This window comes from Polypterus senegalus, chromosome 5 (genome assembly GCF_016835505.1).
Source record: "Polypterus senegalus isolate Bchr_013 chromosome 5, ASM1683550v1, whole genome shotgun sequence".
Lineage (NCBI taxonomy): Eukaryota > Metazoa > Chordata > Cladistia > Polypteriformes > Polypteridae > Polypterus > Polypterus senegalus.
Window position 1 is genome coordinate 116,566,938 of NC_053158.1, and position 27,244 is coordinate 116,594,181.

Genomic DNA, 27,244 nt, shown 5'->3' on the forward strand with positions numbered 1-27,244 from the left:
ACTGTATGGTATCATATTATTTGCATATAGTGAAATTTTCTGTTGAATTCCTTCTCTGATAATCCCCCTTTATCTCATAAGCATTTTGACAGTGAACTGCCAGTGGCTCAATGGCGATTGCAAAAAGCAGTGGCAACAAGGAGCATCCTAGTTTAGTACCACGTTCTAATTTGAAGTAGTCTGAAATAATGTTAATACAAACTGAAGCTTCTGAACTGGTATACACTAGCTTGATCCATGCACAAATGTTCGGGCCAAACCCAAATTTCTCCAATGTAGTGAAAAGGTAGTTCCATTCAACCATATCAAATGCTTTTTCTGCATCCAATGATAGTAATATCTCTGGGGTGTTAGACTTTGTGGGATAACATATTACATTAAAGAGGCGTTGAAGATTGGAAGCTAAGAATCTACCTTTTATAAATCCAGTTTGGTCTTGTTATATTACCAAAGGAAGCACTTTCTCAATCCTTCTAGCTGGGACTTTGGAGAGTATTTTAACATTGTTATTCAGAAGTGAAATTGGTCTGTATGATGCACATTGTAATAAATCATTATTTTGCTTAGGAAAGACAGTAATTAATTTTTGGTGGAAAGTTTGATGTAGAATTCTATTGTCTCTAGCTTCTGTAAATGTTGCTAATAAAAGGGGAGCTAACTTAATTGAGAATTTTTTATAAAATTCGGCAGGGATGCTATCCGGGCCTGCTGCTTTCCCACTCTGAAATGAGTTTATAGAATCTGGTAATTCTGATAATGCCAGAAGTTTATCCAATTCATCTGCATTGAAAGTGTCTAGTTGTGGTATCTGTAATGCATCCAAAAACGCATTAGGTTGTGTCTTGTCTTCTTTAAACTGATTAGAATATAGACTTGTAGTAGTTTGTAAATGTGTGCATTATGTTTTGTGGTCAATGATTTTGTCTTTGTCTGTGTTGGTAATTGCTGGGTCTGCATTGTGAACTTCTTACTTGTGGATTTGTTGTGTTAAGATCTTATTAACATTCACTTCGTGTTCACAGTAATGATTTAAAAAATGAGTTCTGTTTCTTTACTTGTCAAAAGGTTGATTTCTGAATGGAGATCCTGTCTTTTCCTATGAAGTGCCTCATTAGGACACCTGGAATATTCTTGATTACTCAGGTAGTTTCACTGATTAGCTCTGATACCTTCTTGCTTTCCAATTTATTTTGTGAGAAAGATAGGAGATAATCTGTCCTCTTAAGAAAGCCTTCAGTTTCCCAGAGTATTCCTGCAGAGACCTCTGAGGCTGTATTTATCTCTAAAAAAAAGATTTCTTTGGATATAAATTCTGTACAGTTCTTGTCTGCTAATAAAAGTGGGTTAAGATGCCAGGTGCGAAATGAGCATAATCATTTGAGCTCCATGATCAAAGAGGCGTGGTCAGAGATAACAAAAGTGTTGTACTTCTTTCGGCTGCTTCTATTAGGGGTTGCCACAGTGGATCATCTTCTTCCATATCTTTCTGTCCTCTGCATCTTGTTCTGTTACACTCATCACCTGCATGTCCTCTCTCACTACATCCATAAACCTTCACTTAGGCCTTCCTCTTTTCCTTTTCCCTGGCAGCTCTATCCTTAGCATCCTTCTCCCAATATACCCAGCATCTCTCCTCTGCACATGTCCAAACTAACGCAATCTTGCCTCTCTGACTTTGTCTCCCAACTGTCCAACTTGAGCTGACCCTCTAATATACTCATTTCTAATCCTATCCATCGTCGTCACACCCAATGCAAATCTTAGCATCTTTAACTCTGCCATCTGCAGCTCTGTCTCCTGTTTTCTGGTCAGTGCCACCGTCTCCAACCCATACAACATAGCTGGTCTCACTACCGTCCTATAGACCTTCCTTTTGACTCTTGCTGATACCCGTCTGTCACAAATTACTCCTGACTCTCTTCTCCACCTATTCCACCCTGCCTGCACTCTCTTTGTTACCTCTCTTCCATCAGAACCAACGGCCTTTCCATTTTTCATCCTCTTCAAAGCTGTCCTTACTTTCTTCTTGGTAATTAATTGCACTTCCTGATTCACTATCTCCACATCATCCAACCTCTTCTCTCTCTCTCGTTCTCTTCATTCATCAGCCTCGAAAAGCACTCTTTCCATCTGCTCAACACACTCTTCTCGCTTGTGAGTACATTTCCATCTTTATCCTGTATCACCCTAACCCAGGGGTCCTCAATCCCAGTCCTGGAGAGCCGCAGTGGCTGCAGGTTTTTGTTCTGACCTGGTTGCTTAATTAGAAACCAATTCTTGCCAATAAAGCAATAACAAGCTATGAAATTAAATTAACTCTTCTATGTCAGGTCATTCTCATATCCTAGATTTTCTTTCCCTTTCTATCATGCAAATGATTTGAAGGCTAAAATGGACGAGTAATTCTCAGTCCTTCACTTTTTTCTCTTCATTTTTCTTCCAAGTATTTAATTAAACCCAAAAGTGCATGATAAATACACACAGGTGTAAATGTAAATAAGCTAAATGGAGAAATGCTGCTCTCTCTTGTCATTTGCATGTTATTGATAATAAGGAGCAATTAAAATAGCTGTTTAAGACAAAATTAAGCAATAAGGGCTCAAAATCACTAAAGTGAAGCAGAAGTGTTACTTTAGCAATAAGTGCTTTTTATTAAGCAACTGGGTTGGAACAAAAACCTGCAGCAACTGCGGCTCTCCAGGACCGTGATTGAGGAGCCCTGCCCTAACCTGCTGCACATCTTTCCCAGCTTTCTCCCTCTATCTAGCCAATCGGTAATCATAGGCAAAAAATTGATATCTATAAAGAAATAATTCTTGAGTAACAGTGATGCACTAGTGAGTAGAAGGAATATGCTCTTGAGTTTGGGTTTAGAAATCTCCAGGGATCTGATAAGTTGTGATTGGTTCGGTTGCAAACTGTGTGTAATTATTTTTGTAGTGTTAGGTCTCCTGCCACAGGGGCGATGAAATCTATCTAGATCTGGATTTAAAACACAGTTAAAGTCCCTATCCATTATTATTTTATGAGTGCTCACATTGGGAATAGATGCAAATACATTTTGGATGAAGTCCCTATCATCCACACTGGGTGCATAGATATTTATCAAAAACACTTTACAGTTTAATATATACTGCCTATGATGATCACATATCTCCCTTCAGGATCAGATACTACAAATGAGATTGTTCTATGTATAAGAATTCCCACACCTCTAGTATTCTTTGTAAAGCTGGAATGGAAGATTTTGCCAGTCCAGTCTCTGTGCAGCCGAAACTGATCCTTGCTTAATAAGTGGGTCTCCTGTAGAAATAATATTTTAGCGTTTAGACCTGTTAGGTGAGAGAATATTTTCCTTCTCTTTAATTCATGATTGAGACCTTTAACATTCCAGCTCACAAACCGTTAGGGCATGGAGACATTGCTTCTGAACCTTTGTTGTCATTTTTCTTATCTTAACTTAAGATAAGACATCTTTGACCTTAATTTCCAGTTTTCCCAGGAGTTATTGCCATGAAGCCTATTGTTATGTTGGCACTTAAAATTGTAAGGATTAAAAGAATAGAAATAGCTTGCTCTCTTTCTCTCTCCCTGTAGTACACCTGCCCCCCGATTTTGCCTCCCCATGTGAGGCTAGACCAGAATTCACAAAGTCACAGTCCTCTGATATACCAAGAGACACAACATGTCCAAAACAAATCAAGCCCCCTAGCAGTGGCATATAAGAATTAAAATAGAGATATCTATTGATAATACAGTCCAAACACTATAAGCATAAAATACAATCTTAAACAGTCTTAAGAGAGTAAACCCAGGGAATGATGTTAAACAGTAGCCCTGGATAAGCATAGTGAGTCCTAATACCATAAATCAAGGGTGTGATGTTAAACAGTTCTCTAAAAAGAAAATATACACATACATGCATATAAGAAGTGCCCAAGAAGGAAATAGGATGCATAATTATGGTGCCAGTATCACTGCCAGTAGATCAAACAGCAGATATATTTTTTGTTATGCCAGGACCAGATGCAACTCAAGATTGTATTTGAAAAGTTTTCTTTGCTCTTTTTCTGCTTCCTCCAGAGAAGTAAAAATGTAAAGCTTGCCTTGAATGTCCACTTTCAGTTTGGCAGAATACAAGAGGCTGTATCTGATCTCGGCTTTCCGTAAGTGCTTTTTAATTTTGTAAAATGTGGCATGTTTAGCAGCTGTTGAGGGTGAGAAATCAAGGAAATATGAATGTGGTTATTTTCAAATATAACCTCTTGTTTCTGTAACATTATATGTAATTTAAATTGTAATTTTTCAAATCACACAATGAGAGTCCAAGTTTTGAGGTATCTGATCCACGTAAGCGATAAACTGGTGCTATCTCGGTATCTGATTTGAAGTCCTCTCCGATTATTTTAGAGAATAGTTCAGCTATGAATTACAATGGGTTTGGACTTTCACAATTCTCAGGGAGAGCTCTAATATTATTCTTTCTGCATTCATCTTCCAGTGCAGATAGTCTGTCTCCAAGTATTCTGCATTCGGAATTTGCAGCCATTGCTTTTCCGTCAGTGGTAGATGTGACTTGAGCTATTTCAATACGAGTTGTGAACATTTGCTTAACGTCTTCCAACTGAGCGCCAAGTGCTCTAAGTTTATTCTCAAACTTAGATGCATTTTCCTGTATTTTTTCCTCAATTTCTTCTAGCATACCTTAAAGGTTGTCTGAAAGCGATTACGTTTTACATAGTCTGTAATATACTTAAGTAGCTTTCTCATTTGTCTTCTGTATGTCCTTTATTTCTTTCCTTACATTATTTATATCCAGTTTCCTTATATCATTTTTTTTATATCATTCGCAAGCTCCTTTATGTCTCGAGTGGTGGCCATTGTGGCCATCATTACCTTCAATTCGGACAGATCGATTCAGTCTACTCCGTGCTCCTCGGGTGAAGTGGTAAGCCCATTGGGAGTCAATGTTACCGGCTTGCAGGGAGTAGTTGACAAGCAGAAGGAAAGGCCACTTTCAGTTTCAATGAATATTCTGGAATCGACAAGTTTTTTTGGCCCTTGTTTGCACATTTGCTCCCACTTTCACTCTTGGCTCGATGCTGCCTATCTGTTCCACTCTCTACTCTCTGGCAGGCTGTACCTTCAGCTTGGACTTGATGCCTGTTTAGGCTTGGATGAAGCTTTAGCTGTCTTTTCCGTTTCTTTCTGAGCCCTTTTTCTGCCGCTCATGTTTATATATACTTGTATACTGTATAATGTAATTGAACCTCCTTGGGTTGAGTAAATACAGGATACCTCAGGATGATAAAAAAAGAGAAAAAATAATACCACTGCTAACGGAGTTTCATTTATACATCCATCTCCCGTAGCTGATGAGACCAACTCCAGTAACATCATATTTAGCTAATCAATAGCTAAAACAAGTAGAGCTTTAAAGCAAAAAACAATGATTTAACTGATAAATCAGAAATACTGTATTATATAGCTTTCATGACAACTCTCTATTATAAAAGAAACTCTTGAGACGAGATGAGATTTTTCAAGTCCCCCCCTCCTCTCAACCATTTTCAACTATGCCCACGGTCCTCTCACCTCTCATTCGTTTGAATGCTTTTGTCAGACACAGTTCCTGTGCTCTAAGCTCTTATAAATGTTTATGTTTTCCTCACTTTACGTTCCCAATAAAAGAAGACTTATTATGTCCAAATCTTATTGAAGAATTTCATCCCGAAGGGTTATCAACAGAAGGAAGGAGTACACCGGCAAGCCTAACACTGAGAAAGTCATACGAATTAACGCAAAAATTGTTGTTCAGTTACACAGAAAATTGGTTAAATGCGTATCAGTAGACTATACTGAAACAGTTGGTGGTGATGTTGCAGAAGATGAAAACATCAACTTACAATATCCAGTAGAATATCCACAACCATTAACACCGTTTGGTTTTCCACTGGCCGAATTACTGTTGAAAGAAGGATGTATCGTAACGTTATTGCATAAATTATGTATGAGTTATGGGCTATGCAATAGGACAAGATTAGTTGTATTCAAAATTGGTCGAAACAATTCTGACATGTAAAAACAAAGGAGATCTTGATATGCCTTTCGTATTAAAACGTTTACAGTTTCTGGTTAGAATAGTTTTTGCTATGACAATTACCAAATCACAGGGGCAAACATTCAAAAAAGTCAGTTTATTTATTAGAGAGAAAGAAACGATATTCACTCATGAGAAGTTATATGTTTTGTTGTCAAGTTGTAACTCCAAACATGTAATCAAAATTCAATGCGATATTGACGAAAAATTCATTGCAAATATTGCTTTCAATGACGTTTTGCAGTAAAAGTGTAAGTTTAAAAACTATTTGTGTGTTAATTTCAAAGCCAAACAAAACGAAAACGAATAACACAATGAATACCTCTAACGCAACATGAAACATAATTTTCTTTCAATTTATTACATTTTACTATTTTTTACTATGGTTAGTTACTTGTTGTAATGTAAAATAGTTAGGTCTATTTTGCATATGTAACAATTCCCATGAAAATAACAATCTGTTTAAATTGTACATCTGCTTCCCCATATGCGAGTGGCAGAGTTGCGAAGTGGCTAGCACGTAACACATGCCCGGGGGATGGCGAAAGAAGTGAGCAGGGGGCATAGCCTTTTTAAAAATCCTTGAGGAAAAAATAAGAGTCATTCCAAAAGACTGGAAATATTTACATTGTTTCTCCTGATGTTTTCAAGTGGACTAGTGGGGATAAGTAAACACATTTGTTTCTATTTTTACATAGAACATCTTGCATAAAGTCTAACTGCAGATAAAAAAAAATTTAAATATGGATAGTTACAAAATTTATAAATGAAGACGACTTTAATTACATAATCAGAAATTCTTGAGATACTGCCATGACTCTACTGCCTTTTTCCAAAGAAGCAGTCACAGCAATTTGCATACACAATATCACTAATTTTGTTTGAGGCAAAAGATAACACACACTGACAAGAAAGACAGTTGCTTACAACAGCTATTTTGCAACCTGACATTAAAAAATATATCTATACTAATTAACCATGAAATCCATGAACTTGACAGTGCCTTACTTGTTTCAGCTCCTGGGCTTCAGAATCATTAACAAGGATTTCTTGTGCTTGTATCTGTTCCTGGTTCTCTTCTTCTGGCAGGGGCTCTGTCTGTCTAATGTGATCAATACATCCAGACTCTGCAAAAGGGGCAATCACGTTCATTAAATTACTTCAAATGAAGAAGCATGTCAAAGATGACATCATAACTTAAAAAAACTAATAATTAGAAATATATTTTTAAACATTTTCACTGTACCTCTGCAGCTAATTTCAAATATTAAATACTCCAAGGACAGTAATAACCATAATTTAAACCATATCAGTTATAAACTTTAAGTAAATAAATTACAACCCAATTTGCTAGCATTCCATAAGATTATACATTGATTAAACCTTTTGTCTGAACATATTTTTTGTTATGAAACTCAAAAATCAATTCACTACTCTAATTCAGATCAAGCTACTCCAGGGTTTTTTTTTCAATGGTAATTATTTCAAGCATTCTGCCTACTGTCTTTGTTCTGACTCTGTACTCTGAGGAGCTAAGGGGCACACAGATAGAATTAAAAGCCAAATTTATGTTCCATCTTCAACTCAGTGATGCACCAACACAACTCCTAGGCACAAATTAGAACTGGTTTTTGAGCATGTGTATATCTTCTCAAGGGCCTCAAACATAACCCTTCAAAGAAAAAGAAAGTCCAACCTTTATCTAAAATTCTAATTACAGGGCTATAGCTGTGTATACGTGGAGCATTTCTAAGTTTATTGTCCCAACTGTTCTGTCTTATGAGTCCATATCTATCTTTAGATGATTGGCTGTTTGATTACCAAAAGTTAAGTATACATCCTGTTAAGTACACACCAGCTGTCGCAACCCTGACACAGACACAGACAGACGTGGGACACAAGTTCTTCACACACGCTTTTAAATTAAGATCCAGCACAGCACAAAACACAAAGCATACTTCTCTTCTTTCTCACTTTCCTTCTCTCTTTTCCTCCACTCCTCCTGGCAAGCTTCATCTTCTCCCAACTGACTCTGGCTCCCAGAGTAGTGGCTGCTGGCTCCTTTCATAAGGCACCAAGAAGTGCTCCAGCTGCTCATTGACCTACTTCTGGTAGCACTTCTGGGTGTGGCAGAAGTTCCACAATCAAGTGCGCAGTACATAATGTTTTTTCTTATTTTTAAATCCACCTGATACACCAACAGTCAAGAGTGCAGTAATCAGTCCTAAGTGGAATAGAATTTTGCACTTGCGATATTTATATTCATTGATCTAATTTCCTTATGTGCCAAAGTAAGCAGTTATATTGTGGACTATGAAAAATTGGCTGTGTTAATCATATAGCTTGGAACCAATATGGCATGACTGTTTTACATTTGAAGACAACATGGTGTGCTTCTACATCATGACGATGTAGTATTGAAGGATTTGTGAGACTCCTGTGTCTTCACGTACATTGTGCTTGCTGTTTGTTTTAGAACATTAGAACAATTTAGACGAGAACAGGCCATTCAGCCCAACAAAGCTCAAAAGTCCTATCCACTTATTTCTTCCATAAAACATCAAGTCAAGCTTTGAAAGTCCCTAAAGTCTTACTGTCCCACACACTACTTGGTAGCTTATTCCAAGTATCTATTGTTCTTTGTGTAAAGAAAAACTTCCTAATGTTTGTGCGAAATTTACCCTTAATAGGGTTTCTGTGTGTACATGTTCTTGATGAACTCATTTTAAAATAACAGTCTCGATCAACTGTACTGATTCCCTTCATAATTTTAAATACTTCAATCATGTCACCTCTTAATCTTTTTTTGCTTAAACTGTATAGGCTCAGCTCTTTTAATTTGTCCTCATAATTCAACCCCTGTAGCCCTGGAATCAGCCTAGTCACTCTTCTCTGGACCTATTCTAGTGCTGCTATGTCCTTTTTTGTACCCTCCTTGGACTTGTACTCCACACATTGTGCTATATAACCTAAAATTCTGTTTCCCTTTTTAATGGCTTTCAAACACTGTCTGGAAGTCCAATCGACTGAATTTACCACAGGAGAACTTCAATTAAGCTGCAGAAACATCCCAAGGATGATCAGGGGAAACAGGATGCACCTGAGCTCAATTTTGAGCTTCATCGCAAAGGCTGTGAATACTTATGTACATTTGATTTCTCAGTTTTTTATTTTTAATAAATTTGCAAAAACCTCAAGTAAACTTTTTTTACGTTGTCATTATGGGGTGTTGTGTGTAGAATTCTGAGGAAAAAAATGAATTTAATCCATTTTGGAATAAGGCTGTAACATAACAAAATGTGGAAAAAGTGATGCACTGTGAATACTTTCCGGATGCATTGTATGTAACAGTGGCCTTTGCATAATGACAGTATCTTGCAAATCTTGCTTTCACTACCCTTTCTCTCTCACCCTCATCTCATTTCTGTTCATGAACATGTTCTTTATCTGTACATCGTAATATTAGTACTACTACATCAATGGATTTGTGCCCTACCTAGTGTTGGTCTCAACCTTGCTGCAACTGCGGTAGTGATGTGACACAGCTTCCCAAAATCCTAGGGGTTTAAGAACATTATTTTATGTTACACTTAATTTGCTTGGTTTATAGGCTATGGAGACCTATTATATTTTCTAGACACTTTTAAATTTACTTTTCATAAATGTGGTTGTAAGCAATTGCCTTGGTACATGTTTTAATTTTGTTAAATCTTTTGTTACATTTTTATATACCAATTATATATACTGTATATCCTTTTATTTTTATCCTTTACAGTGTTGTAGCTAAGTAAACATATTCAGAATGTTTATTCTTATCTTTATTGCTTGGATTTACTTTCAGCTGACCTGGGGTCATTATTAATACAATAACTTGTTATAATAGTTGCCTAACCGTGAAAAAACAAAAAAGGGGAAAAAGAGGTGGTATTCAAGAAAGATTGAAGGAACTGTGTGGAGTTTGACCCCCTTACTGACTATTATGATGGGAAATGTTCAGTAATAAAGTGGATGAACTTCAAGCATGTGCATGCTTTCAGACCATTTACAGAGACACTTGCATTATGGAATTTACAGAAACCTGGCTAAATTGAAATGATTTGGTTGAGCACTTGACGATAAATGGATTTGGTGCACCACTTCATCTGTACAGAGACTCAGCCATCGCCAGTAAATGACATGGCAGAGGTGTTTGCCTTTATATAAATACACAATGGTGTAAAACGGTGATGTTTACAGAAAAAGTGTGCACGAAAGATGTGGAACTTTTGTCTGTCTCTCTGCATCCCGTTTATCTACCCAGAGAATTTCCACAGGTTTTTATCATGATCGTGTTTATTCACTCAAAGGTAGTGGCTACTGAGGCTGTTAACAACATCTCCAGAGAGATACAGAGGCTTTAATCACTGCTTCCTGACTCTGTGAATTTTGTTTTAGGAGACTTTAACTGATGTGCATTGAACAAAACATTTAGAAAAGTTTACCAATATGTCACTTGCCCAACTCTTCACAACAGAACATACTGTAAAAGGCACTTATGAATCAAAAGCAAAACCGTCGCTGGATTCATCAGATCATTACTGTGTCCAGCTTATTCCAAACTATAAACTCGTCTTTATGAAAGAAAAGCCAGAAAGCAAACAAATTATAGTCTGGGACAAGGACTATGTAGCTGTTTTGAGTGCATTATCTGGTCAGTTTTGAATATCTTGTGCTGACATTGATGAACTGACAGACACTGAAAGCTGTTATATACAATTCTATAAGGATGTCATAATACCCAAGAAATCAGCCAAAATACACCCTAACAACAATCAGAGATCTAAAAGAACAGATAACTGGGAAATTGGTTAATGTTCCTTGTTGAAATGCCCTAACAGAAGGAGGTGAAACATTAAATAAAGCAGGCAAAGCTGAAGTACGAGGACGGGATAGAGAATGAACTGCGGACTGATAACCTGGACTCATTATGGAATGGCATGAAGATGATGGCTGACATTCATACAAAAAACAATAAGCAAGTTGAACTGGCAAGGGTCAAAACTGACTATCAGTTGGTGCAAAACTACAATGAGTTCTATTCAAGCTTTGAAACACAGGATTTTGCTTCATACGTACAGTAAGTCAGTAAAAGAACAGACCGAGCAATGGAGCCAGGAGTCACCCCTTCTTTGACCAGAATTAAGTCAGTTAGGTCTTTAAACAAACAAATATCAAAACCACTTAGAATAAGTGGCCGTCTGCTTCATTACTATGCAGAGGAGCTCTCTCCAATATTCTATTTCATATCTGAAATGTCCTTTGATTTATGGCAAGTCCCCAGCCTATGGAAACAGGCAATTGTTATTCCAATGGCAAAAACTGCACACCCTAAAGCATTAAAGTGACTTTAGACCACTGGCATTAACTTCTCATATCATGAAATCATTTGAGAAATGAATTAAGTGACAATTACTTAACAAAAATGTGGCTCATCTGGGCACTTACCAGCAACACTTCTAAATTTACTGTATAAGCACTTGGAAGGAAAATAAAACCCTGCAAGATTGCTGTTTATGGACTTTTCGTGAGCTTTTAACACAACCCAACCTCACATTTTAGTTGACAAACTGATGGATCAACTGTGTTTGGACCCTAGCTTGGTGGGATGGATTCTGGACATTCTAACAAACAGAACAGAAAGAGTGAATTTTAATAGTTGTTTCTCTAACAGCCTAAGTACATCTGTTGGTACTCCACAAGGGGGTGCTGCCTATGGCCTCTTTTATTTGCCTTATAAACAAATGACTGTAGGAGTTTACACAAGGATAGACATATCTGGAAATCTGCAGACAACTCTACCTTTTGTGAGTTTGATTGACTTTTTACTACAAGATAAGGAATATAGCCATGGGCCTGTTGTTGATGAGTTTATACAATGGTGTGATTGCTCCTATTTACAATTGAATATTTCCAAGACAGAAGATATGGTTGTAAATTTTAGGTACCATCCACTGTCTCAACTTTAATTAAGATGGAAAAAGTGCAGATGGTAGAGCAATACAAATATCTGGGAACAATCATTGATAACAAACAAAACTTTGATCTTAACACAGAGCAGATTTGCAACTTTTATTTCTTAGGAAACTCAGCTGTTTTAAAGTGGGCAAAACCATAATGACACTTTTTATAAGTTCTTTATTGAATCCATTGTTACATTTGCTTTTCTGTTGATTTGGCAAACTCAACAATAAGAATATAAACCATCTTAAAAATGTTATAAAAATGTTCCTGCTGCAAACAAATCTCTTTCTGGGATAATAAAGATTACCTAAACCTAAACTTATATACTCTAGCCCTAAATAACATCACCTGTAACTAGCCTCCTGCAGATGTGGAAACTATGGAAGCACAAAAATTAAAAAACAAGAACAAAATTTCAAATTAAAGTCTTAATTTATATAAATTCAGCTTACTTCAGTTTATGGATTATATATTTTGAGCTACTTATCCCACGTAGTTTGTAGTGAGGACTAAGAAAAATAATTGCACGCTTTCATGTGGAACAGAGATAACTTTGTTTCTGGCAGAATGGGAGTTTATGGTGACCAATGCTGGACAACAGCAAACAAAATTGTTAAAAAAAAAAATTAACTTTACTAGTGTTGCATAATTCACATGTTAAGTAATCCAGTCATATATTCACAATGTACAAAAAACACAATTTCTTGCTAAAATATTGTTATAGACATATCTCTGTAAAATGAAAGCAGTACACAAGCAGGAAGATATGATTGCATATTTGAATTGAAAACAGGGCTCTTGACCATGGACTGAGAGGGAGAGGCAGGCAGATAAATGTAATTGAAGCCTTTGAGAATACTAAAGAGTTGATTTAGGTAACCCAAGATTTAATTAACCTACAACTCTATATACCCTTTAGTTCCAGAATTATGCTTGGCTGTTCTACTAATTATTGCCCATTTCTGAAGATTAGCAGTATTTTTTAATTATTTTTGCTGCATCCTCAATATTTGCTATCACTCTTAACTAAAGAAAGGTCTACAAACAGGAACAAAGCAGAAATGACAGCACCAGTTCACTGCAAGGCATTGTCTCTGATATGTAGTCCATTTAGAGAAAACAACAACCAATATCTGCATTCTTTGGGATGTGGTAGAAAACTGTAAAAACCAATAACAAACCCACACAAACCACACCCTGGCCAAGAATCAAATACAGGCTTCTTAAAGCACGGTATCAGTGTTGATTCATGGCAACACTAAACTATCCAAAAGAAAAATGGAAAAAACAATACTTACTTGAATTGGTGCTGGTTCATATGACTTCAAATGAATATAGTGATAATTTTACATATTTAAATACCTATAAATTAACAATAATTTTGTTAACAACCCTAGTTCAAAAATACCACTTTTTAACAGTGTTTAATTTTCATGGCTCCCAAATATCTAAACTTGCGTACAACATTATATGTATAAAGATTTTGATTTTAAATATGCAAAACTATTAAAACTACACTCACCTCATCTCAATATCATAATCTGTGGAAATAGAAACCATAACAAATATTTAACATTTATGGAACATTCACATATTGCAAAATGCAATTTTAAAATTTTGAATATTCAACTGAATATTTATTAAATGCAAACTAAATCTATGTTTATATGCTTAAGGGGTCATTATTTTAATTAAACAGCAGCGATGGTAGGGCACTACAAATATAGGGACAATCATTGGTATCAGGCTAATCTGATCTTTCACACAGAACACATTTGAAAGAAGGGGCAGACACGGCTTTTCTTTCTTAGGTAAAAAAACTTTTAAGTGGACAAAACCATAATTATACCCTTTTTTTTAAAGTACTACATTGAGCCTACTAGTATAATAGATTAAGATGAGAAACAAAATCCATCCATCCATCATCCAACCCGCTATATCCTAACTACAGGGTCATGGGGGTCTGCTGGAGCCAATCCCAGCCAAAACAGGACACAAGGCAGGAAACAAACCCTGGGCAGGGCGCCAGCACACACCCACACACACACCAAGCACACACTAGGGACAATTTATAATCGGCAATGCACCTAACCTGCATGTCTATGGACTGTGGGAGGAAACCCACGCAGACACGGGAAGAACATGCAAACTCCATGCAGGGAGGAAGCGAACCCAAATCTCCTAACTGTGAGGCAGCAGTGCTACCCGCCATGCCATTGTGCCGCCGAGAAACAAAATGTGTCTCTTAAATATTGACCCTATTGTCTTTATTTGTCATAAAAATACCTTTCTGATAACTATCAATTTGTTTACCTGCTCTCATGAGTCCAGAATTTGCTCTTTTTGTATATAATTTGATTGCATAATTGCTGTAACACCTCACTCCATTAGATCCATGCACCCTACTTCGCATTTCCTGGTTTAGTGTGGTTTTATTATATATATGTTTAATCACACATTAATAAATGGAGTAATAAACTGAGTTGAGCAATTGAATCCATGGACCGCTGAAAGATTCTAAAGTGGCAAAAGATGGTTCACGGATATCGCTGCAAGTCTCTGTATTATTACAGGAGACAGAACCAGTGGCCATATTTGATAATGTTATAAAGGCGTTTAATAGTTGTTTCATTCAATGTTGATTTAAAATTGCTACAGATCACAGTGCTTTATTGGTATCAAAGCTTACAATTATAACTACCTCATTGTAAAATGTACATTTCAGAGAAATTACACAATGAAATTCTGTTTGCATGTTTGACCAGCATAGAGCAGGTCACCAATGTCCTTGTCTGGCAGCTGTGGAGGACTGCCGGCTTCCTATGCCGGTCCGCACCCCCAGGCCGCCAGGAGGAGCTCTCCCGACAGCAGGATCGTGCCCCGAGTTCCAGCAGGGCCTTATGGACTATGTAGTGTTTTTACACAGCCCTGCTGGATACCTTGGGGACCACCAGGAGTCGCTGTAGGGGGGCTCATGGGCTCTTGTGTGCCCTATAACCCGGGAGTATGTCACGGTCATGTGACAGGAAGGAACGACGTGCTCACGGGTTGAAGAAAAGGACTGTTTGCCCTGACCCGGAAGGAATGAGGAACTGTGGACTGTTGGGACAGGAACACCTCCGGGTCAGGGACTATAAAAGGATGGTGCCTCAGTTCTGAGCTGTGCTGGGTGGGAGAGGAGCAAAGTGTCTGGTCGAGGAGGAGTGGTTAATGTTTTGTTATTAATTGTATGAGTAGTGTGGAAGGTGCTTGGTGCACTGTGGGAAAAGAAAATAAAGAGTCTTGGACTTTTACCTGGTGTTTGGAGTCATACCTGAGGGTTCAAGGGAGCACTAGCGCCCCCTACTGCCACACAGCCCAAATATCGCTATGTTGGTTAAGTATAATAAAACATCACAAAATACTATGTAGTGGTGAGGAAAACACCCATGTTTTCTTTTGCATACAGTTTTGTGAAACTGATGCTAATCTTCACTTTGCATGCAATTTTGCAACAGTGAAACTCAATAAAAGTGCTGCTTTGAGGTTTTACATTTTTTGGCAAGTTTAAAGAAGGGAAAAATTACTCCTTAAGGGTTTGTCAACACTGTACATCCTTTTTGGATCTGCAGACTTCTGAGGAAAGGGTCTAGATAAAGACAAATGGGGAAAAAAGTCTTTTTGCAAACAGGACTAAAACAACACACAATTAGAAAAAATAATATATAGTGGAACCTCGGTTTGCGAGCATAATTCATTCCGGAAACGTGCTCGCAATCCAAAGCACTTGTATATCAAAGCAAATTTCCCCATAAGAAATAATGGAAACTCAGATGATTCGTTCCACAACCCAAAACTATTCATATAAAAATGATTAATACAAAATATAAAGTAAAATACATAATACAAATTAACCTGCACTTTACCTTTAAAAAGAATCATGGCTGGTGTGAGTTTCTAAACTCATGTGGGATTCCACCCAACGGGACAACACGCGGAAGAGCGTCCCAAAGCAATCGCAGTCTCCCAGCGCTGTAGCAGTTCGCCGTATAAGCGCATCCAAAAAGATCGCAGACATGCTATAAGCACCTGTCGTCAATGGGTCATACAAGGAACATTATAAAGATCCCGGTACAATAAATAACAGCGCTGTTGCTGTTTCAAGCTGAATAAAGCTGGTGTTAAAGTACTGAGACTCAGCTTTGTGTTTTGGAGAGCAAGATGGGGACTCGCACTTCACAGCGCACACACACACACACAGTCACAATGCTGTAGTAAACAGATGTTGACTATATGAGTGAGGCACACAGACTCAGACAGAGAATAGGAGACAATTGCCAGAGAGAGAGAGACGCACTGGGCGAGCGAGCGAGCGAAATAAGGAGAGAGAGAGAGAGAGAGAGAGCGCTGGGCGAGCGAGATAAGGAGAGAGAGCAAGACGCGCTGGGCGAGCGAGCGAGATAAAGAGAGAGAGAGAGAGACACGCTGGGCAAGCGAGCGAGATAAGGAGAGAGGGAGAACCATCAGCTCAGTTGTGATCACATGACGCTCAGCAGACAAAGTGTATCCATACTACTCGTATTGCAAGACATCGCTCATTTATCAAGTCAAAATTTATTAAAAATTTTTGCTCGTCTTGCAAAACACTCGTAAACCAAGTTACTCGTAAACTGAGGTTCCACTGTACTTGCTGTAATCTAGCAAAACAAGATTAGTTGAGAAGAAAGAGTGGTACATGCGGTCTTGAATGAAATGCCGAATTTAGCCAGTACAAAATGTTTGTGTGCTGACAATGTAGTCCTCCCATCAACACTAGCATTCTTTTGCAGCTTGGAATTGTTTTTTGGGTTGGTCTCCTCCAACTGAAGCTCTCTACCCAATCCACCATACAGCCTACATTTTAAGTTATACCAACGGCAATGCACACACAAAACTTAATAAAAATTGGTTCTGCCACTTTTGCTGACACAAAGACAAACTGAGGAAATAATTTATGATTTTATTTCTAATAACTTTTTTGTGCTTATCTACTTAAGTTATTCTGTATTAATTAATTCCATGTTGTGGAATATAGTTATATCAGACTTTATAATTCTTTAGCAAAATTATGCTAAACATGCATAGTTTTAATTTTTTTACAAGAAAAGTCAACTTAAAGTTGGCCAATTTATTATTAAAAAAACAGAAAACAAATGTCTTACATTAATTTCAAAATGAGGTATGTAAGAGCTGTAAAAGATAGCCTGGCCACTGACAGACACAACACCAAAATGTCCACAACACACACATTTATTTTACACTATTTACATTATTCACATATTGGATGCACAGACCAATGTGTTTCTTTGTGCCGGTCCCAAGCCTGGATAAATGGGGAGGGTTACGTCAGGAAGGGCATCCGGTGTAAAATTTTGCCAAATCAATATGCGGACAACAATACAAATTTCCATACAGGATCAGTCGATCCCCGTGTTAACAACGCCCGCCACCAGTACTGTTAGCCAACAGGGTGCTGGCAGAAATTAGGCTACTGTTGGCTGAAGAAGAAGAAGAAGAGGGGGGGGATGTGTCCAGAGGCAGGAGGAGTGGAGGAAAGTAAAGAGAGTAGAACTGAGGGTAGGAACTTTGAATGTTGGCAGTCTGACTGGTAAGGGGAGAGAGTTAGCAGATACGATGGAGAGAAGGAAGGCTGATATATTCTGCGCACAAGAGACTAAATGGAAGGGGAGTAAGGCCAGGTGGATCAGAGGTGGATTCAAATTTTTCTATCATGGTGTGGATGGGAGGAGAAATGGAGTAGGAGTTATTCTGAAGGAACAGTATGTCAAGAGTGTTTTGGAGGTGAAAAGAGTGTCAGACAGAGTAATGATTATGAAGCTGGAAATTGGAGGTGTGATGATGAATGTTGCTAGTGTGTATCCACTGCAAGCTGGAAGTGCAATGGCTGAGAAAGAAGATTATTGGAGTGAGTAAGATGAAGTGATGAACAGTGTACCCGAGGGACAGAAAGTGGTGATTGGAGTGGATTTCAATGGGCATGTTGGTGAAAGGAACAGTGGCGACGAGGATGTGATGGGTAGGTATGGTGTCAAGGAAAGGTATGAGGACAGTCAGAGGATAGTGGATTTTGCCAAAAGGATGGACATGGCTGTGGTGAATACGTATTTTAAAAAGAGGGAGGAACATAGGGTTACGTACAAGAATGGAGGAAGATGCACACAGGTAGATTATATCCTATGCAGAAGAGTTGATCTGAAGGAGATTGAAGACTGCAAAGTGGTGGCAGGGGAAAGTGTAGTTAAGCAGCATAGGATGGTGGTCTGTAGGATGACGTTGAAGATCAAGAAGAGGAATAGAGTGAGGGAACAGACAAGGATCAAATGGTGGAAGTTGAAAAAGGAAGACTGCAAGGTTGAGCTTTGGGAGGAGGTGAGACAAACACTGGGTGGCAGTGAAGAGTTACCAGACAGCTGGGGAACTACAACAACAACAACATTTATTTATATAGCACATTTTCATACAAACAGTAGCTCAAAGTGCTTTACATATTAAAGAATAGAAAAATGAAAGACACAATTATAAAACTAAATAAATCAACATTAATTAACATCGAATAAGAGTAAGGTTCAATGGCCAGGGGGGACAGAAAAAACAAAAAAACTCCAGACAGCTGGAGAAAAAATAAAATGTAGGGATTCCAGACCATGAGACCGCCCAGTCCCCTCTGGGCATTCTACCTAACATAAATGAAACAGTCCTCTTTGGATTTAGGATTCTCACGGAAGGGCTTGATGATGATGATGGTCACGTAGACTTCTGCCTTTTAATCCGTCCATCATTGTTGGAGCATCATGAAGCTTTGAGTAGGTGGTGGTGGCGTAGGCCACCACCACAAAGAAACCGGAAAAAGAAACAGAAAAGAGAGTAGGGGTCAGTACCGATTTAAGAGCCACCATGAATAGTTATTTTGAGGAAATTGAACATATAGAGTATCAGCATTAAGTTAAATTAAGATTAAAATGAAGTTATAAAAAGGCCATGTTAAAGTAATGTGTTTTCAGCAGTGTTTTAAAGTGCTCTACTGTATCAGCCTGGTGAATTCCTATTGGCAGGCTATTCCAGATTTTAGGTGCATAACAGAGGAAGGCCGCCTCACCACTTCTTTTAAGTTTTGTTCTTGGAATTCTAAGGAGACACTCATTTGAGGATCTGAGGTTACAATTTGGAATATAACGTGTCAGACATTCCGATATATAAGATGGGGCGAGATTATTTAAGGCTTTATAAACCATAAGCAGAATTTTAAAGTCAATTCTGAATGACACAGGTAACCAGTGTAGTGACATTGAAACTGGAGAAATGTGTTCGGATTTTCTTTTCCTAGCTAGGATTCTAGCAGCTGCATTCTGTACTAGTTGCAAACGATTTATATCTTTTTTGGGTAGTCCTGAGAGGAGTGCATTACAGTAATCTAGTCGACTGAAAACAAACGTGTGAACTAATTTCTCAGCATCTTTCAGTGATATAAGTGGTCTAATTTTACTTATGTTTCTTAAGTGAAAAAATGCTGTCCTAATGATCTGATTAATATGTGATTTAAAATTCAGATTACAGTCAACAATCACCCCTAAGCTTTTTACCTCCGTCTTGATTTTTAATCCTAATGTATCCAGTTTATTTCTAAAAACTACAGCAGATGTAGCAAGGCTGACAGCAAGAAGGGTGCTTGGCGTGACATCTGGAAAGAGGAATGAGGAAAAGGAAACCTGGTGGTGGAATGAGGAAATACAAGAGAGTATACAGAGGAAGAGGATGGCAAAGAATAATTGGGATAGAGAGAGAGATTCAGAAAGTAAACAAGAGTACAAGGAGATAAGGCGCAAGGTGAAGAGAGAGGTGGTGAAGGCTAAAGAAAAGGCGTATGATGAGTTGTATGAGAGGTTGGATACTAAGGAGAGAGAAAAGGACCTGTACCGAGTGCCTAGACAGAGGGACCAAGCTGGGAAAGATGTGCAGAAGGTTAGGGTGATAAAGGATAAAGATGGAAACGTACTCACAAGCAAGGAGAGTGTGTTGAGCAGATGGAAAGAGTACTTTTTGAGGCTGATGAATGAAGAGAATGAGAGAGAGAAGAGGTTGGATGATGTGGAGATAGTGAATCAGGAAGTGCAACGGATTAGCAAGGAGGAAGTAAGGACAGCTATGAAGAGGATGAAAAATGGAAAGGCCGTTGGTTCAAATGACATACCTATGGAAGCATGGAGTTGTTTAGGAGAGATGGCAGTGGCGTTTTTAACCAGATTGTTAAATGGAATCTTGGAAAGTGAGAGGATACCTGAGGAGTGGAGAAGAAGTGTACTGGTGCCGTTATTTAAGAAAAAGGGGGATGTGCAGGACTGCATTAACTACAGGGGAATAAAATTGATGAGCTACAGCATGAAGTTATGGGAAAGAGTAGTGGAAGCTAGGTTAAGAAGTGAAGTGATGATTAGTGAGCAGCAGTATGGTTTCATGCCAAGAAAGAGCACCACAGATGCAATGTTTGTTCTGATGATGTTGATGGAGATGTTTAGAGAAGGCCAGAATGAGTTGCATTGCGTCTTTCTGGACCTGAAGAAAGCATATGACAGGGTGCCTCGAGAGGAGCTGTGGTATTGTATGAGGAAGTCGGGAGTGGCAGAGAAGTATGTTACAGTTTTACAGGATATGTACAAGGGAAGTGTGACAGTGGCGAGGTCTGCGGAAGGAGTTACAGATTCATTCAAGGTGGAGGTGGGATTAAATCAGGGATCGGCTCTGAGCCCTTTCTTATTTGCAATGGTGATGGACATGGTTGACTGATAATATTAGACATGAGTCCCCGTGGACTATGATGTTTGCTGATGACATTGTGATCGTAGCGATAGTAGGGAGCAGGTTGAGGAGACCCTGGAGAGGTGGAGATATGCTCTACCGAGGAGAGAAATGAAGGTCAGTAGGAACAAGACAGAATACACGTGTGTAAATGAGAGGGAAGTCAGTGGAATGGTGAGGATGCAGGGAGTAGAGTTGGTGAAGATGGATGAGTTTAAATACTTGGGATCAACAGTACAGAGTAATGGGGATTGAGGAACAGAGGTGAGAAAGAGAGTGCAGGCAGGGTGGAATGGGTGGCGAAGAGTGTCAGGAGTGATTTGTGACAGACGGGTATCAGCAAGAGTGAAAGGAAAAGTCTACAGGACGGTAGTGAGACCAGCTAAGTTATATGTACTAGTAAAAAGTGCAATGGATGTTCTTGCAGCGCCTATTCTAACCGTTATCAATAGTTCATTACTGCATGGCACCGTACCTGATGCACTGAAAGTGTCATTCATTAAACCTTTATTTAAAAAGTCAGACCTAGACCCACACATACTAAATAATTATAGGCCTATTTCAAATTTACCATTTCTCTCTAAAATACTAGAAAAGTAGTAAGCCAGTCAGCTTCAGTCACACCTTACGCATTACAATTTATTTGAGAAATTCCAGTCTGGCTTTCGCACTGGTCATAGTACAGAAACTGCACTAACACGGGTTGTATATGACATTCTCACATTCTACTCATTTAAAGCACATATTACAAAGTTGTCCAAAACATGTTTCTTCCATCTTAAAACATGTTAGGAAATTAAGGCGCTTTCTAAATAAACAGGATTCGGAGAAATTAATTCATGCATTTATCTCTAGTAAGATTGACTACTGCAATGCGGTGTTCACTGGCTGTTCAAACTGTTCTCTATACAGCCTCCAGTTAATCCAGAATGCGGCTGCAAGAATTATTACAAGAACAAGAAAATATGAACACATAACTCCAGTTCTTAAATCCTTACACTGGCTCCCGGTTAAGTTTAGGGCTGATTTCAAAATCCTCCTTTTAACATATAAAGCATTAAATGGCCAAGGTTCCGGCTTACTTGTCTGAACTTATCATGACTTACAAACCTGAGCGCACATTAAGATCTCAAGATGCCGGTCTACTCAGGATTCCAAGGATTAATAAAATCACAGTGGAAGGTCGAGCTTTTAGTTACAGGGCCCCTAAACTGTGGAATGGTCTGCCTGCTTCTATAAGAGATGCCCCTTCAGTCTCAGCCTTTAAATCCCGGCTGAAGACTCACTACTTCAGTTTAGCATATCCTGACTTGAGCTGCTGATTAACTGTACATACTGCATCTCTGTTGTTAGTTATTAGCACTAAAACATAAGTAACATGATAGTTAGAATTGAATACTAACCCTCAACTACTCTGTTTCTGTTCTTGGTACCCAAATGTGGCAATTGGTGCCACGGCCCACCTGCCAAGTTGTTTGCCTGCCTATGGTAAAGTCATCCCTGATGGAGGATCACAGGAATCATGGGAAAGAGGGGTCCTTTCATCGGAGCAACGTTTCAGCCGTGGAATGGCCAAATGGGGAGGCAGCTTGATGGATAAGGTCTCCAGAACTCTAAAAATATCCAAATCTTATTATGTGATATCATCTACTGTTAAATTCTGCTCCGTACTTCTAAAATTTATATTATTATGCTGTATTAAGGATTTGTTCTGTTCTGTGTATTGTGTTGTATTGACCCCCTTATTTTGACACCCACTGCACGCTCAACCTACCTGGAATGGGGTCTCTCTTTGAACTGCCTTTCCCAAGGTTTCTTCCATTTTTCCCTACAAGGTTTTTTTGGGAGTTTTTCCTTTTCTTCTCAAAGAGTCAAGGCTGGGGGGCTGTCAAGAGGCAGGGCCTGTTAAAGCCCATTGCGGCACTTTCTGTGTGATTTTGGGCTATACAAAAATAAACTGTATTGTATTGTACTGTATTGTATATGGGTTGGAGACAGTGGCACTGACTGGAAAGCAGGAGACAGAGCTGGAGGTGGCGGAGTTAAAGATGCTAAGATTTGCATTGGGCATGATGAGGATGTACAGGATTAGAAATGAGTACATTAGAGGGTCAGCTCAAGTTGGACGGTTGGGAGGCAGAGTCAGAGAGGCGAGATTGCATTGGTTTGAACATGTGCAGAGGAGAGATGCTGGGTATATTGGGAGAAGGATACTAAGGATAGAGCTGCCACAGAAGAGGAAAAGAGGAAGGCCTAAACAAAGGTTTGTGGATGTGGTGAGAGAGGACAGACAGGTGATGGGTGTAACAGAACAAGATGCCGAGGACAGAAAGATATGGAAGAAGATGATCTGCTGTGGCGACCCCTAACAGGAGGAGCCGAAAGAAGAAGAAGAAGCTCAGTCCTTGGTCCTTTCAGCCGCCTCCACTCCACTCCTTGCAAACTCCGTCTTCTTCCACCCGTCTCCAGCTCCCTGAATGGAGTGAGGCGGCCCCTTTTATCTTGCCCCAGATGTGCTCCAGGTGTACAATAACGAACTTCCAGCAGCATTCCCCAGTGTGGTGGAAGTGCTGTCCTTGCATCCGGACACACACCATGCCTGCTCCGGCAGCACGTCCTCGTGTAGTGGAAGCGCTGTCCTTCAGGGTTCAAGGACCGTCCAGGCGCCCAGGAAAGTATAGTGCAGCTCTCCTGGTCCATCCTTCCTCCAGGTGACCCAGTAGGGCAAGGTCCCTGATCGTCTGTCACAGATCGTTAGTAATTTTGTTCAGTGTGTGTGAATATTTTGCACAATGAGAGGTATTAGCAGTGTTATTTCCGTTAGCAAAAAGGAAAATTAAACATGTCATCAACAAAAAAATAACCCTTTCACTAAATTAAAACTAAAATAAAAAAATGACAAAATGTCTGAAAATTAGAACTAAATGAAAATGAGAAAAAAAATTAACATTAAGCTACTTTTTCTAATATTAATTATTCACCACACTAGTCAAAGCACATGCAAGTATGTTGTTGCAGTATAAATATTAAATATTATTCAAAACTGCACAGCCGTAAATTTGGTTCGGAATAAGTATGGATTCATGTACATGTACAAGTAAAGTACTCATCACTGCTGGCATCTGAATCTGTGGATTTCATTGGTCATGTCATGAATCAATCAGTTTTCCTTTCTAGAAATCAGAGCAAATACCAAAGCCTCATCACTTGGTAATGACGTACTCTGTGGATTTCATTAGCCACAATTACCTATCAGACAATGATGGTCCTTTGTCAGTAAATGGCAGACAACTTTCAATAAACTACAATTACAAGTCACTTAAATGTTGGGTGAGGGGTGAATTTTGTTTTGTCAAGTCGACTGGATTGTATGGAATTTTTTTCTTTGTTGAATAAATTCGACGTGATTGTAAAGAATGTTATTTCCAATAAAATTTTAAAAAGGTGCTTAAATTAAAACATGCTACACATTAGTTTGAAAAACACAACCAAGTAGATTTAAAATGATATGTATGCACGAAAAAAGTAATGCAGGTGATGTAATAAATTCACCACCCTACCAACTCACACTTTTAATTCAGTCAGTATTTAGGCTGTAAAAATGTTCTCTCTATACACCCAAAAAAGGTAGGAATTTAATCAATTTAACATTATAGTCACACAGATATTACTTGGTTGATGATGGCACCTTTGTAGTGACAGATTAAGCAAATGTTTAGCATGCAGTCAAAGTTATCAACCGAGCCAACGTTACACATATGCATTTAGTTTTTAATCAGATTATTAGTACCGATGCATCAACATGGGCGCTGTGGTGTCATAGAACTTCATTGATAGCAAATTGACGGACAGTAGCAATCTTTTACAACATTGCAGTTTTGCAAAAACATGAACAAAGAAAACCTTAAGAAATTTGCATCTCTACAGTAAGTGATGCAACTCCGGTCTGGTCTATTTACTTTGCAGCATTCACAGATGTCAGGATAGGACTGTCAGATCTGAATTAAACAGCAAATGAATGGTCATTAAATAGTCAATGTAGTCCAGCACTTGGCTTGAAAACTGATAACAAAATCCACTCTTATCTGATTCATTGTTGCTTAGCACTGTAGGTGATTATAACATCTACATTTAAATCCCTACATGTAATTATACAAAAATTCTGTTATTTGTTCATAGCTTTCTTCTCTTTTTACTGCTTATCTCTTAATCTAATTTAGATCTTTAACTTTTAAATATTTATAAATGTTGTTATTAGTTATATTGTTATTAATATTACCTTTGCTTTTATTTCTATTGTATTCCTTTCACAGTTTATGAAATGCTTCTAACATTCAGAAGGTGCTACATAAACAAAATGTATCGTTATTATTATTATCATTATTACACAGCCTCATGAGATAATTTTTAATTGCTAGCCTGATCAGTGTCTATATATGGAGTATGAATTTTCTCCCCATGTTTAAGTGGTTTCAATGTATGCAACTTCAGATATTGTTTTAGGGTTGGATATTAAAAGTGTGTTTATTCTACATGTGTTGTTAAATTACATCTTCTCAGTTTAGGCTCACTGGGAGATACCCATGTTTTGCATGTTGCTTCTTAAGTGAATGATCTGAGATGCTGCTATATAACAGATGTTCAGTATTTCATTTAAATGGTGTGTTTCTAAAAATGCAGTATATACATGGAAAAACTTTCAGCTGTTATTTTTGATATTATTGTAGAACTTGTGACTTCAAAAATAATTTCAAAAGAGATCCAAAGTAAGAATTCCCTGAAAAATATTTACTTTGAATTTGGTAGATGACATACAGGCCAAATCTGGACTGGCTGCAGCAGATGTAGGGTCATTTCCGGAGGGTAGGACTGGACAGCGTGTCTGCCTGGGGGTTGCCAACTGGGATCCCAAGTTGTTTCGCCCTGTAGTGGGTCCAGCAATGCACTGTACGAATGCATGCTCCCCAACTTGACTTGCCTTGATACAGTCCAAATCAGGAGATATCAAAAAATACATTAAATAAGAGTATGTGTACTGTGATCTTACTACTCACAAAGGGAGCCTCAAAAATAAAAAGAAAACATTTTTGAAATGAATTACCCATTTGATTAAACCTGTTGGAGGTTAAAATAAGAAATGACATCAGAACACAGTTGTTATTTAATAACTTGCATTTTTTGATTGTCCTGGAAGCCTTGAACTGTCACATTATCATGATAAAACTGTGTTTTGTCACAGACAGTAAATTTGAATGCATTAAGTTGATAGGTAAAACATTAATGATACAGAATAACAACTGTAACGAAAACTGCATTTTGCTCTTATTCTGTATCCATGTGCATGTTTTTGGTGTGACAAAAAATAAAAGCTAATTGATGAAAATTAAAACTAAAGAAAAACACAAAAAAAGAAAAACTAAAATTACACAATGGCAAAATACTAAAACTAAATAAAAAATAAGACCAAAAACTAAAAAAAAAAAACTAAAGACTGCTGCTTTGGGCAATCACTTTGGCCATAAGTGTACTGGTCAGTTAGTTATGCTTTTATTTTTTTTTTGGACATAAACTCTGCGACAAGATTGAGTATACTGTGACCAAGAAAGACTAAGAGGCTGGGCATTCATACCAGAATAAATACGCTGTTGACACTGTGTGGAAGTAGATGATAACAATTCAAAGACTGAGGTGGCAAACCTAAAAGAAGGAGATGGTTGTTTTTAAAAATGAAAAAGAGTAGAGATTAAAAAAATTCTTGTTATTGGGCATGTTTTAATGAACACAGCTTGACAGCATTTAGAAAACAGTGCGTTATAAGCCTCTTTGAACTTCTTGGACACAGCAGTGTTTTCAGGAGAGGAAACAAGCTGCTCATGTTATGTTTAGTTGCAAGAGTGGTTTTCCATCAGAGTTTACATTTGACTTCTATTTGTTCAGTTACCATAGTAGCTGAAGCCAAAATATGACCGAACAATCTACAAGTGTATCTAGTTTGCAGAACAGCTCATCTTCATATCCGATTCCGACCCCTGCCTGTATGGGGCTCAGCATAAGCTCTCACACTGGCTACTTTGTTCTAAAATTGGAAGGCACTGCTACCAAAGGAGTGATTATCCCATCACAAAAATTATATAGGAGGCATACACAACTATAATACAGGGTGACACAGAAAAATGGGAACTTTTGAAATGCATAGTTGCAGCCATGTACAGTTGGCAGCACTGCGGAACAGGGACCTTGAGCTGTAAACAAACTCGCCATTTAGTAATCATGGATCAGTGGAATGGTCAACAGCGTGCTTTCGCCATAAAA

At 38.2% G+C, this 27,244-nt stretch overlaps 1 protein-coding gene across 3 annotated transcripts in view; it reads right to left on the reverse strand.

Annotated features, from left to right (window-relative positions):
* The window catches only part of snap47 (synaptosome associated protein 47), a 109,227-nt gene that overhangs the window by 36,771 nt on the left and 45,212 nt on the right, over positions 1–27,244 (reverse strand). For 2 of the 3 annotated variants that reach the window (XM_039753263.1, XM_039753264.1), the window contains exon 4: positions 7,109–7,227. In XM_039753263.1, coding sequence (XP_039609197.1) covers positions 7,109–7,227 — 119 coding nt within the window. Of the gene's footprint in view, positions 1–7,108; positions 7,228–23,292; positions 25,911–27,244 lie in introns of those variants that run through there. The other variant, XM_039753265.1, reaches the window with a different exon arrangement.